Source organism: Canis lupus, chromosome 20 (genome assembly GCF_011100685.1).
Source record: "Canis lupus familiaris isolate Mischka breed German Shepherd chromosome 20, alternate assembly UU_Cfam_GSD_1.0, whole genome shotgun sequence".
NCBI lineage: Eukaryota > Metazoa > Chordata > Mammalia > Carnivora > Canidae > Canis > Canis lupus.
Window position 1 is genome coordinate 48,594,133 of NC_049241.1, and position 10,153 is coordinate 48,604,285.

General features: G+C 54.2%; 1 protein-coding gene across 4 annotated transcripts; it reads left to right on the forward strand.

Annotated features, from left to right (window-relative positions):
* The first annotated feature begins 1,517 nt into the window (after positions 1 to 1,517).
* DDX39A (DExD-box helicase 39A) lies at positions 1,518 to 9,815 on the forward strand. Of its 4 annotated transcripts, XM_038567051.1 has the most exons (13): positions 2,011 to 2,028; positions 3,042 to 3,192; positions 3,470 to 3,559; positions 5,585 to 5,796; positions 5,931 to 6,058; positions 6,883 to 6,975; positions 7,362 to 7,545; positions 8,249 to 8,367; positions 8,706 to 8,837; positions 8,937 to 9,046; positions 9,148 to 9,292; positions 9,437 to 9,584; positions 9,666 to 9,815. In XM_038567051.1, the coding sequence occupies exons 3-13, from the start codon at positions 3,555 to 3,557 to the stop codon at positions 9,680 to 9,682; spliced, it is 1,293 nt and encodes a 430-aa protein (XP_038422979.1). In that variant the 5' UTR covers positions 2,011 to 2,028; positions 3,042 to 3,192; positions 3,470 to 3,554; the 3' UTR covers positions 9,683 to 9,815. The 4 variants fall into 4 exon arrangements, with proteins under 4 accessions (XP_038422981.1, XP_038422979.1, XP_038422978.1 ...); XM_038567050.1 differs by lacking the exon at positions 2,011 to 2,028 and having other exon boundaries at positions 2,078 to 3,192; XM_038567052.1 differs by lacking the exon at positions 2,011 to 2,028 and having other exon boundaries at positions 2,078 to 3,192; positions 3,531 to 3,559.
* The last annotated feature ends 338 nt before the right edge of the window (positions 9,816 to 10,153 follow it).

Here is a 10,153-nt window from a genome sequence, read left to right on the forward strand (position 1 = left end):
AAAGCCTCCCTCACAATTGACTGGTTTCTCTTCATTCGGTTTTTTGACCGAAGTTGTATCTCTGGTGACATCAGTTTTGAATCTGTTGTCTAGAATATTGACTCCAAGATAGCTTACACTAAATGAAGTTGAAAGGCTAGATCTTCCTGGAAAACTATGGAGGAAGGTTTAACTGTGTCAGAGGCTTAGGGAGGTTGGAATGTTGTGGCAGGATTATGTTTGACCAGCTTATCTCTGCTCCCTTTCCCCCACCACCCGAAATCCCCAATCAAAACACAGCTGAGAAAGACTGTCCGTACCAGGTATAAGCAAGGATTGGGAGTTACTGGGACTTTCACAGTGTCTACTTGGAGTGTAAAGCAGAACAACTGACGAAGCATGTCATGATCTGCTAAACGTGAACACACACATGACTTAGGGCCTACCATTCCATTCCTAGGCATATGCCCTGGAGAAGCACACTTATGTTTATGAAAATACTTGTACAAGCTTCATTGATAATGGCCAAACACTAGGAACAACCAAATGTCCACTAACGGGTGAATGGAGAAACGATACTGGCTATATTGTCATGTATCAACACCGTGGACTACCACTCAGCAAGGAAAAAGAGCTATCGATACATGCAACACATAGACAAATCCCAACAACAGTTTGTTGAGCAAAAGAAGCCAGGTACAAACGACAATCTATTGCAGGATTCTGTTTATATGAAATTCAAGATCAGAATTATAGAAATCTACATCGTCTTTTGCCTGGTTAGGGGGAAGGGGTGCGGTTCACCAGAGAGGGGCACAACAGGACTTTCTGCGGGGATGGAAATGTTCTATATTTTCCCTGGGCAACTGTCACTTGCCTGTCAATCTTCAAAACTCCGTGTACTTTTTCTTTTTACTATAACATTTACCTTAGTAAAGTACCGGGGGTAGGGGAGACAATGGGACGTGGGTAAAGTTGGGAAAATGTAATACAAGGGGAAAAGTAAAATTTAAAAAAAAAAAAAAAAAAAAAGCTTTATAACGAAAACCCTTCTGGTTTGGGTTTTGTGGCCTGAGCCTGGATGGCCACCTGCACACGATTTGACTCAGGACGAGACTCTCAGCAAAGGGGAGCTGGCACAGCCGGCGCAAACCGTCCCCTCCACGCTGGAGTCATTCCGGTCTCCGATCCTTTTCAGGACTCCTTCAGAGCCCCCACCCTGGAGAACCGAGAGGCCACCGCGGGTTGATGCTCCCTTCCAAAGCCCTGAATTCCACAGCCAGGCGTAGGAGCCACGCAACAGCAACGCGAGATACTCGCACAGGGTAAATCCTCCCCGGCTTCGGCTGCCAGTACTAAACATGGCGACGCCCACCAAGGGCAAACCGCCAATCGCGTGGCAGCGCACGGGCTCACGTCGGCCTCAGCCCAGGGCGCCTACTTTTAGATTGACCAATGAATCCGAGGCATGGGGCACGCCCCGTTTGCTGCTTTCACCAATAGCCTCCAGACGCCTCCTGCAGGACCCAATCACCGCTTCCGCCTCTCTTGAGTGAAAAGCCAGCCGTCCAGTGAGCAGACCCGCAGTCCGACGTAGGAGGCAGGAAGCGCTGCAACTCGTGTCGGGGCGCGCGGCCGGTAACCAGAGTCGGACGGCTTTCCTCGCAGCAGCACGCGGAGGCGAACGGGGAAGCAGGTGAGCGGTGGGTCTGGGGCGCGGGGGCGCGGTGCGGAGACTTCGGACCTGCGGGCGAGCGGGCGAGGGGAGACGCCGGGGGTTGAGGGGAAGAGGAAGAGGAGGGGGCGCGAGACGAGTGGTGGGGGGGCGGAGCGGTTTGGGCGTCAGCCGCGCGCGGCAGCAGCCGTTGAACGCCACGGCGCATGCGCGGCCCGGGGGGGGGGCGCCGGTGGCTGTTGGCGCGCGGGGAGTCATCCCGCTTCCGGGAGTGGGGCTGTCATGGCGGCCCGCGGGTCGACCCCGACTTGGCGAGGAATCCTCTCTGCTCGAGGAGACTGCCTAGGCCGTTTGGGGAGGGATTCGGGGTGTGGGTGTGTGTGTGGGGGGTGACGCCAGGGCCTGGGGTTGCGGTGGGAGGAACCCGAGCTTGTAGCCACGACAGGGGACTCTGTTGTGTTCTTGCTCTGTGTTTAGGGAATTCGGGGTTCCAGAGATTTAGAGCAGAAAAGATGTCTCAGAGGCCGACTCCGAGGTGGAAGTCTTCCCTGGAGGCACTTTGAGAGGGAATGGGTACCCGTGGGCGTGTCTGGATTGACACTTCTCGGGCGTCAGCCTTCCAGTTGGTCTGCTCCGGGGGCCTCAGCCGTCGCAGCCACCCCCGCTGGGTGGGACTAACCCCCACCGTCCTCTCCTCCTCCAATTTGTTTTGAGCTTTAGATTTTTGTGTAGCCACTTCCAAGAAAATCTTGTTCGTCAAACTCGGGCCGCCCCTTAATATCGCCCCCCTAAATAACAAAACGCCTTCTTTTGACCTGTATTTTTCTCTAAAATGCACCATCACCTCTTGGGGCACCCGGGTTTAACAGAGTAGGTGACTAGGCTTTCTCTGCCCAGGGATTACCCCAGAGGTGGCCCTGCCCTGTTGAATGATCCACCTTATTCTTCCCTCATAACACCCCCACTGTGGTTAATTCTTAGTGACTGGTTTTCCCTGTTGCTGTTCTCGCCCGCACTCATCTTTCTACTCTTGGAGTAAATTGCTTGGGGCAATTGAGTCACGCAACTCAAAAAATCTCATCAGTGAAAAATAATCTCATCAGTGATTCCCTATTAGGGAATAAAGCGTGAATGCCCTCGACTTGATCAGCTTTCCCAAGTTTGTCCTCTACCTCTGCTTCAGCCAGCCAGTCTTGCTCTCCATTCCTCACAAGGGCCTGGTACTTTCTTTGGGGCTGACCTTTCCTAGCTCCTGTTCTTTTCTCTGCTACCTGAGAAATAACCCCTCCCTGTTCAGATTACTTTTTTCAAGAATCAGTTAAGGATATATGCTTGCTTTAGCCCCTAACCTTGCCTTGAAACCTGAATTCTAATTCTATTCATTCAGCTATTGCTGTTGAGTGCTTTAGGCTCTGGGCTGGCAGGCCTGACTTTTAAGAGGGTGCTTTTCTACTCGGGGCTGGCAAGAGATGTCCTGGAGTCAGAGGCCTGACGGAAGTGAGGGGAATCCTGACCACTTTGGGCAGCAGAAACAGCAGGTACAAAGGTGCTGAGGCATGTTTGAGGCACAGCAACAAGGCCAGTGAGTGAGGGCAATGGAGGAAGTGAGGTTTGAGTGTAGAGGGGCGGTCGGTTCATGTAGGGTCTGATGGGTCATGGTGAGGATTCCTGAGTGTTCTGAGCACAGTGGGAGCTTGTGGAGGGTTTTGAACAGAGGGGTGACATTCTCTGATGTAACTTTTACACTTTGGGGAGAGAAGATGGAAGGGGATGGAAAAGGGGAAGACCAATGAGGAGACTATTCCCATAATCCAGGCACAGGGTGATGGAGCTCAAATCATCAACTGACCGTGGATAAACTGGTATGCCTGTACAGGGGAATGTTCAACTCTGACAAGGAATGAGGTACGGATGCAAACCACACAGTGAGCAGATGAATGTCAAAACATGCCAAGTAAAAGAAGCTGTATGAATGGTGGCATATTGTATGATTCCATTTATGAGCTGTCCAAAACCAGCAGATTCATAGAAAACAAAGTAGGTTAGCTGTTGCCAACGGGGTGGGGGTGGGAGGGAAGACAGGTAAAGGGTCCCGGTCTTTTTGACCTGACCGAAATGTGTGATGCACTCCAGCTGCAGTGGTCATTCCACATAGTTCTGACCGTTCTAAAAATATTGAAAACCAGTGAACTGTATGTACATTTTAAGGAGTGAATAGTAGGCTTGTGAATATCTCAGTAAAACTTCTAATTTTAAAAGAAAGGTGAAGGGGCACCTGGCTGGCTCATTCAGAAGAGCACATGACTCTTGATCTTGGGGTCCAGAGTTGGAGCCCTGTGTTGGGTATAGAGATTATTTATATATAAAAAGAAAGAACGGTAGAGGTAGCTTGAGACCAGTGAGGTGGCAGGGGTGAGAGGTGACCTGATTGTCCTGTTGGGCTGACTGGACTGGAGGAGAGAAAAAGCCAGTGAGAGAATGGAATTGCCTTTTTTGAGAAGCAGGTCTGCAGGAAGAAACAGAGGGGGGACCCCTGGGTGGCGCAGGGGTTTGGCGCCTGCCTTTGGCCCAGGGCGTGATCCTGGAGACCCGGGATCGAATCCCACGTCGGGCTCCCGGTGCATGGAGCCTGCTTCTCCCTCTGCCTGTGTCTCTGCCTCTCTCTCTCTCTCTCTCTCTCTCTGTGTGACTATCATAAATAAATAAAGGAAAAAAAAGAAACAGAGGGTTTTGCTCTGGGTCTTTTGAGTCCAGCTTCCAAGGGGAGATGTAAATGAGGCATCTGGGTAACCAGGCTGTTGTTGAGGGGATCTGGGTAACTTATGGCCAGAGACATAAGTTTGGGACCTCTCCACACAGATGTGATTAAAGCCCTGGGGCTGGATGAAGGCGCAGAGAGAATGAGAGAGGGAGGACCAAAAAGTGGGCCCAGGACCCTCCACATCCAGCTCAGGAAGAAGAGGGACTGCTTCACCACTTCCTTGCTCTGGATTTGGAGGCTGGGGTGGGGTTGGGAGGACAAAAGACCATAATCTCACTTTTGGGTCCCTTGTAGCTTACATCCAGTAGGTGCTGTGCATGTATTGGATTAAATAAAGCCAGGAGGTGAGCAAGTTTTGTATTCTCTTTACCATCTCAGCTCTACTTTTATTGGCTTGGGCCCAATGGGAAGCCTGTTCGTGAGAGTACTTAATTATTCCCTTGTGCAGACCACAAATAGCAGGAGGAGCTGGGGCAGGGCACACTCTGCTCTCTCACAGACTCCAGTCTCTCCAGCTTTCTGGCAGCCACATCTGGTCTCTAGGGTCCTCCCTTGTGTAGGCCCGTGGACTCCTTGGGCAGTGGTGGAGAGGGAACTCCTTTAGGTTAATGGGCTGAGGTGGTTCATTGGAGTTTTCCTGGTGGTGGCAGTGTGCTGGAAAAGCTTAGGGTAGGGGCTTGGTGAGTCTGAGCAGCCAGACAAGGCCGGGGGTGGTTTGAAAGGGGTAGTGTGGAAGGAGGTGTGCTGCAAGGGCCAACAAGGAGGATGTGCAAGCCATAGGAAAGTGTGGGGATTTCGCTCTGAGAGCAGAGGGAGGCCCTTGAGGTGAAGGGGTGTGGGCATGAAGGGCGGGGGGCCAGGGAAAGGTGAGGTGGTGCTCAGGAGGGCAGGGTGTGACCATGACAGGCTGAGGCTGGGAGGTGCTGTCCAGGTGGAGCTGGTGGGATATTCTGCAGGAATCTGAGGGTGGGTGGTAATAAGGGAAAGGGATCAGAGAGTGATGGCCATCAGCTTCATCATCTGGGTCCTTTCTGTGCCAGCTTGTAAGGTGGCTCCAGTGCCTTGCCTTTCTTGGGCCTGTGTTAACAGACTGCAGTGCTGGGCAGTCTTCTCCCTCAGTGACCCTCGATGGGTAGGTTTTCTCATTTGGCTCCCTCCTCTATTCTCAGCACCATGGCAGAACAAGATGTGGAAAATGAGCTTCTGGATTATGAGGAAGATGAAGAGCCCCAGGCTCCTCCAGAGAGCACTCCTGCTCCCCCCAAGAAAGATGTCAAGGGTTCCTACGTTTCCATCCACAGCTCTGGCTTCCGGGACTTTCTGCTGAAGCCGGAGCTCCTGAGGGCCATAGTGGACTGTGGCTTTGAGCATCCATCTGAGGGTATGCCTTCCTGCTTCTCCCTGCCAAGAACCACCTCTGACCACCCTCACTGTGGTCTCCTCAGCCACCTGGCGAGGAGCCTACACACAGGGAGCATCTGGTTTCTGGTTGCTCACGCGTGCTCTCTCCCTCAGTCCAGCACGAGTGTATTCCCCAAGCCATCCTGGGCATGGACGTCCTGTGCCAGGCCAAGTCTGGGATGGGCAAGACTGCGGTCTTCGTACTGGCCACCCTGCAGCAGATTGAGCCAGTTAATGGACAGGTGGGTGGGTCCCCTCCCTGTTGGGCCCAGGTTGTATGAGGCGTCAATAGCTATGGTTCCCCTCATTAAAAGTTCCTGTTCCTGTGTTATTTGTGGGCTTTTAAAATTAAGTATGGTACTTAGCTGTGACAAAACGATAAGCTGAAAAAGTGCCCATGGTTTTATTCTCCAGAGACATAGCTGTTAATTTGTCATGTGCTTTTCTAGATTGTGCAGGTTTACTCGGGTGAGATTATACTGCATGAGAATTTACTATCGTTGTCGCTGACAGTTATTTTCTCATGCATGAATTTTGTCAGAGGAGAATCAAGGTGCATTCCTGTGTTGTACTTTTGTCACATTGGGGCACACATCCGTGGGCTGTGTGTGAGTGCAAGAGCCCTTGTTTCCTTAGGGGTGACTGGGGGAGAGGGAGATGCAGTGGGAGGCTATGGTGTGGTCACAGCACTTGGCACCGTGGACCTGAAGGCAGGAGCGGCCTCCTTCTCAGGTGGTCAGGGGCCAGCCAGAGAACAGCCTCCCAGGGAGCCGTTAGTATGGGCTATCTCATCAGCTAGGTCTCCCTGTGGATCCTGGCAGCATGAGACAAGCCTCGTTAGCTGGAGGGACATAGGGAGTGAATGGCAGGTGGGGGGTGGGGAGAAGGTGGAGCACCTGGACTGGACCTTCCATTGACTGGAAGTGTGGGGAGCAGCCCGACAGGCACCCTGGAGGGGCAGGGGCCCAGTGGGCATGAGCCCCTGAGGAAGAACAGTGGCATGAGCTCTGGCTGAGACAGGACTTGGAATGCTGACTTGAGTGTCTCTCTTCCACCTGCCCTGCAGGTGACAGTCTTGGTCATGTGCCACACACGGGAGCTAGCCTTCCAGATCAGCAAAGAGTATGAACGCTTCTCCAAGTACATGCCCAGTGTCAAGGTAAGTCCCCTCAGGCTGGGCTGGGTGTGCTGCATGCACGGTCCTCTGCAGCCTTGTTGTCTCGGGTCTGGCTCAGCCAGTGTTTACCAAGTTTGGCTGCAGAGGCTGCCTTTGAGGTTTGCGGTGGTTTATGCTCCTTAAAAGCCTGATGAATTATGCATGGCCCCCAAAGGCCTGTGCTCGTCCCAGCCATGGGACTGCTTTCTACCAGACTCATGGCCAGGCTCTCAGGCCTTTCTGGTCCCCAGGCTCTAGGCCTGGGGGTTTGGGGGTTGCTGCTGGAGCACCAGCTGCTAGGGCCACAGGCCAGGTGGCCATCATTGTGGAGTGGGTACGAGCCTCTGGTGCTCAGATTGGCAAAAGCAACTTTCTCTCCACCCGTATAGGTGTCTGTGTTCTTTGGGGGCCTTTCTATCAAGAAGGATGAAGAGGTATTGAAGAAGAACTGTCCTCATGTCGTGGTGGGGACACCAGGCCGGATCCTGGCGCTAGTGCGGAACCGGAGCCTGAACCTGAAGAACGTGAAGCACTTCGTGCTGGATGAGTGTGACAAGATGCTGGAGCAGCTGGGTGAGTCTCCTCCTTGGGTCTGGGAGCTGCTGGAGGCCCATCCAGCCACACTCTCCCCACCCTCACAGTCTCCCTACCCCCCAGACTTCAAAGCCAGGTGGGCCCCAACAGGATAGGCGAAGGTTGCCCCAGAGAGGGGTCACATGGGTAGCTGGCACACAGGTCTTCTGAAAATGATTTTATGGAAAGTTCTAGCATTGGCAGAGTGACCTGCTTGTGAGCCCAAGCTGAGGGGCCACAGGGCCCAAAGGAGCTGTGTCAGGACGTGTGTACATATTAGCCTTTGGAATGTGGTGGCCTGGCTGCCTCTTTAGTTCTAGGCCCCTGCCTGCCCTCAGTGAGCCCCGCCAGGGCCGTTGGGAGATGGGGCTTGTGTCCTGGGAGGCGGCTGCAGCTCTCACCCCAGCGGCTATCTCTGCCTCAGGCTCCCCTCCCTGAAGCGTGGCTCGAGGCGCGCTGGCACGGCTGCTCCGCTCTGGCAGCGTGTAAGTGGATGGCAGCTTCCCCGCGCCTGTGCTCACCCCGAGTCCAGCCCTTCAGGCACCTGGGACTCGCCCCTCCCTCCATTCCTCGACTCACACTGCCCTCGTCATGGTGCTAACAGCTCCCTGGCACAGGTTGGGAGGAGCTGGGGCTGGTCTCGGGTGGGGGTCATGGTCTGCTAGGCACTCATGCCTACCTGTTTCTTGCCCCCTGCCCCCAGACATGCGGCGGGACGTGCAGGAGATCTTCCGCTTGACACCCCATGAGAAGCAGTGCATGATGTTTAGCGCCACCCTGAGCAAGGAGATCAGGCCGGTCTGCAGGAAGTTCATGCAAGATGTGAGTAGGGTGGGACGGCAGCCTCTGTACAGCAGCTTTGGTCTTCCTGAGTCTCGGGTCCTGAGCTGATGCTGCTTCAGGACACCCACACTTCTCTCGTCGCATGAGAATGCCGGGAGACCCAGGGGCCTTCCTTCCCTCCTGCATCTTGTCAGACTGGGAGCTGAACTTGGTCTGTACCTGAGTCAGACCAGAGCTTAGATCAGCTGTTGGGAGAGAGGCATTTACTGGGGTACAGCAGGCCCTCTGCGAAGCATCGCAGCATGGAGTCCTTCGCTAGTAGGTTCTGGGCAGGCCGGATGCCAAGGAGTAAGCCCCGCTTGCCCCTTCCTGCACAGCCCATGGAGGTGTTTGTAGACGACGAGACCAAGCTCACACTGCATGGACTGCAGCAGTACTACGTCAAGCTCAAGGACAGTGAGAAGAACCGCAAGCTCTTCGACCTGTTGGATGTGTTGGAGTTTAACCAGGTGACACTGTGTGGCCCTTCCTGGGCTTTGGGACCATGTGAGGTCAGTGCACAGGGGCTCTGACCCCTGACCGCCGCTTCCTGCCTCCCTCCCTTGCAGGTGGTGATCTTTGTGAAGTCCGTGCAACGCTGCATGGCCCTGGCCCAGCTCCTCGTGGAGCAGAACTTCCCGGCCATTGCCATCCACAGGGGCATGGCCCAGGAGGAGCGGTGAGTGCCTGCCGCCCTCAGAGGTCCGAGGCCGGCACCTCATGGGGAGTCCACGCAGGAACCCATGTCTGATGGCCGCCTCTTCTTCCTCCTGCACCCAGTCTGTCGCGCTATCAGCAGTTCAAAGACTTCCAGCGGCGGATCCTGGTGGCCACCAATCTGTTTGGCCGAGGGATGGACATTGAGCGAGTCAACATCGTCTTCAACTATGACATGCCTGAGGACTCGGACACCTACCTCCACCGAGTGAGTGGTTCCACTGAGGTGTCCCTTCTCTAGTGTCCCCATCCCTAAAGATGTCCCCGTGGGTGAGTGGGGATGTGGCCCTGCTTCTCAGATTCCCCAGGCTGTGTCTCTGTGGCCTGACCCCCTGCTCCTGTCCCCCTGCAGGTGGCCCGTGCAGGTCGCTTTGGGACTAAAGGTCTGGCTATTACTTTCGTGTCTGACGAGAATGATGCAAAAATCCTCAATGACGTTCAGGACCGGTTTGAAGTGAATGTGGCAGAACTTCCTGAAGAAATTGACATCTCCACGTATAGTAAGTGTCAGGCAGCCGAGGGGCCGGGCTCGGGCTGGGACCCTGTTCGCCATCTCACTGGCCTCCCTCTCTGTCTTACAGTTGAGCAGAGCCGGTAACCACGTGCCTGATGGCCAGAGCGGCCCTGTTCCCTGAGTGCTGCTGCCAGCCCTCTTCCTAGGCGTCAGTGAGCCTTCCTTTTTACTGTTTAAAAGATGTAGATTTGTGTAAGAGTAAAGTTTTATTACGGAATCCTGGCTCCTTCCTGTGTGTCAGCTTTCAGCGTCTTGTGGATGTAGCAGGCCATCCCCCCACAGCCACCTTCTGTATCAGTGTGATATTTAATTTTAAGTGTCAACATTGAAAGGTTCACACAGATAAAAAAAAACAACATACAACATCCACCACCTTCAAAACAGTGAGAGCCTTCTGCCTCCAGGGGCATGTGGGCCTCTGTACCGTGTACCGCGGCCAGTGGGACTAGGAGGGGCCCTGCCCTTCCCCACCCCCGGCCTCAGTCTGAGCTTAAGGGATCACTTGAGCCCCAGCACCCTGGCCTCTCATTCCATGGCAAAGACAGGTGAAGGGCA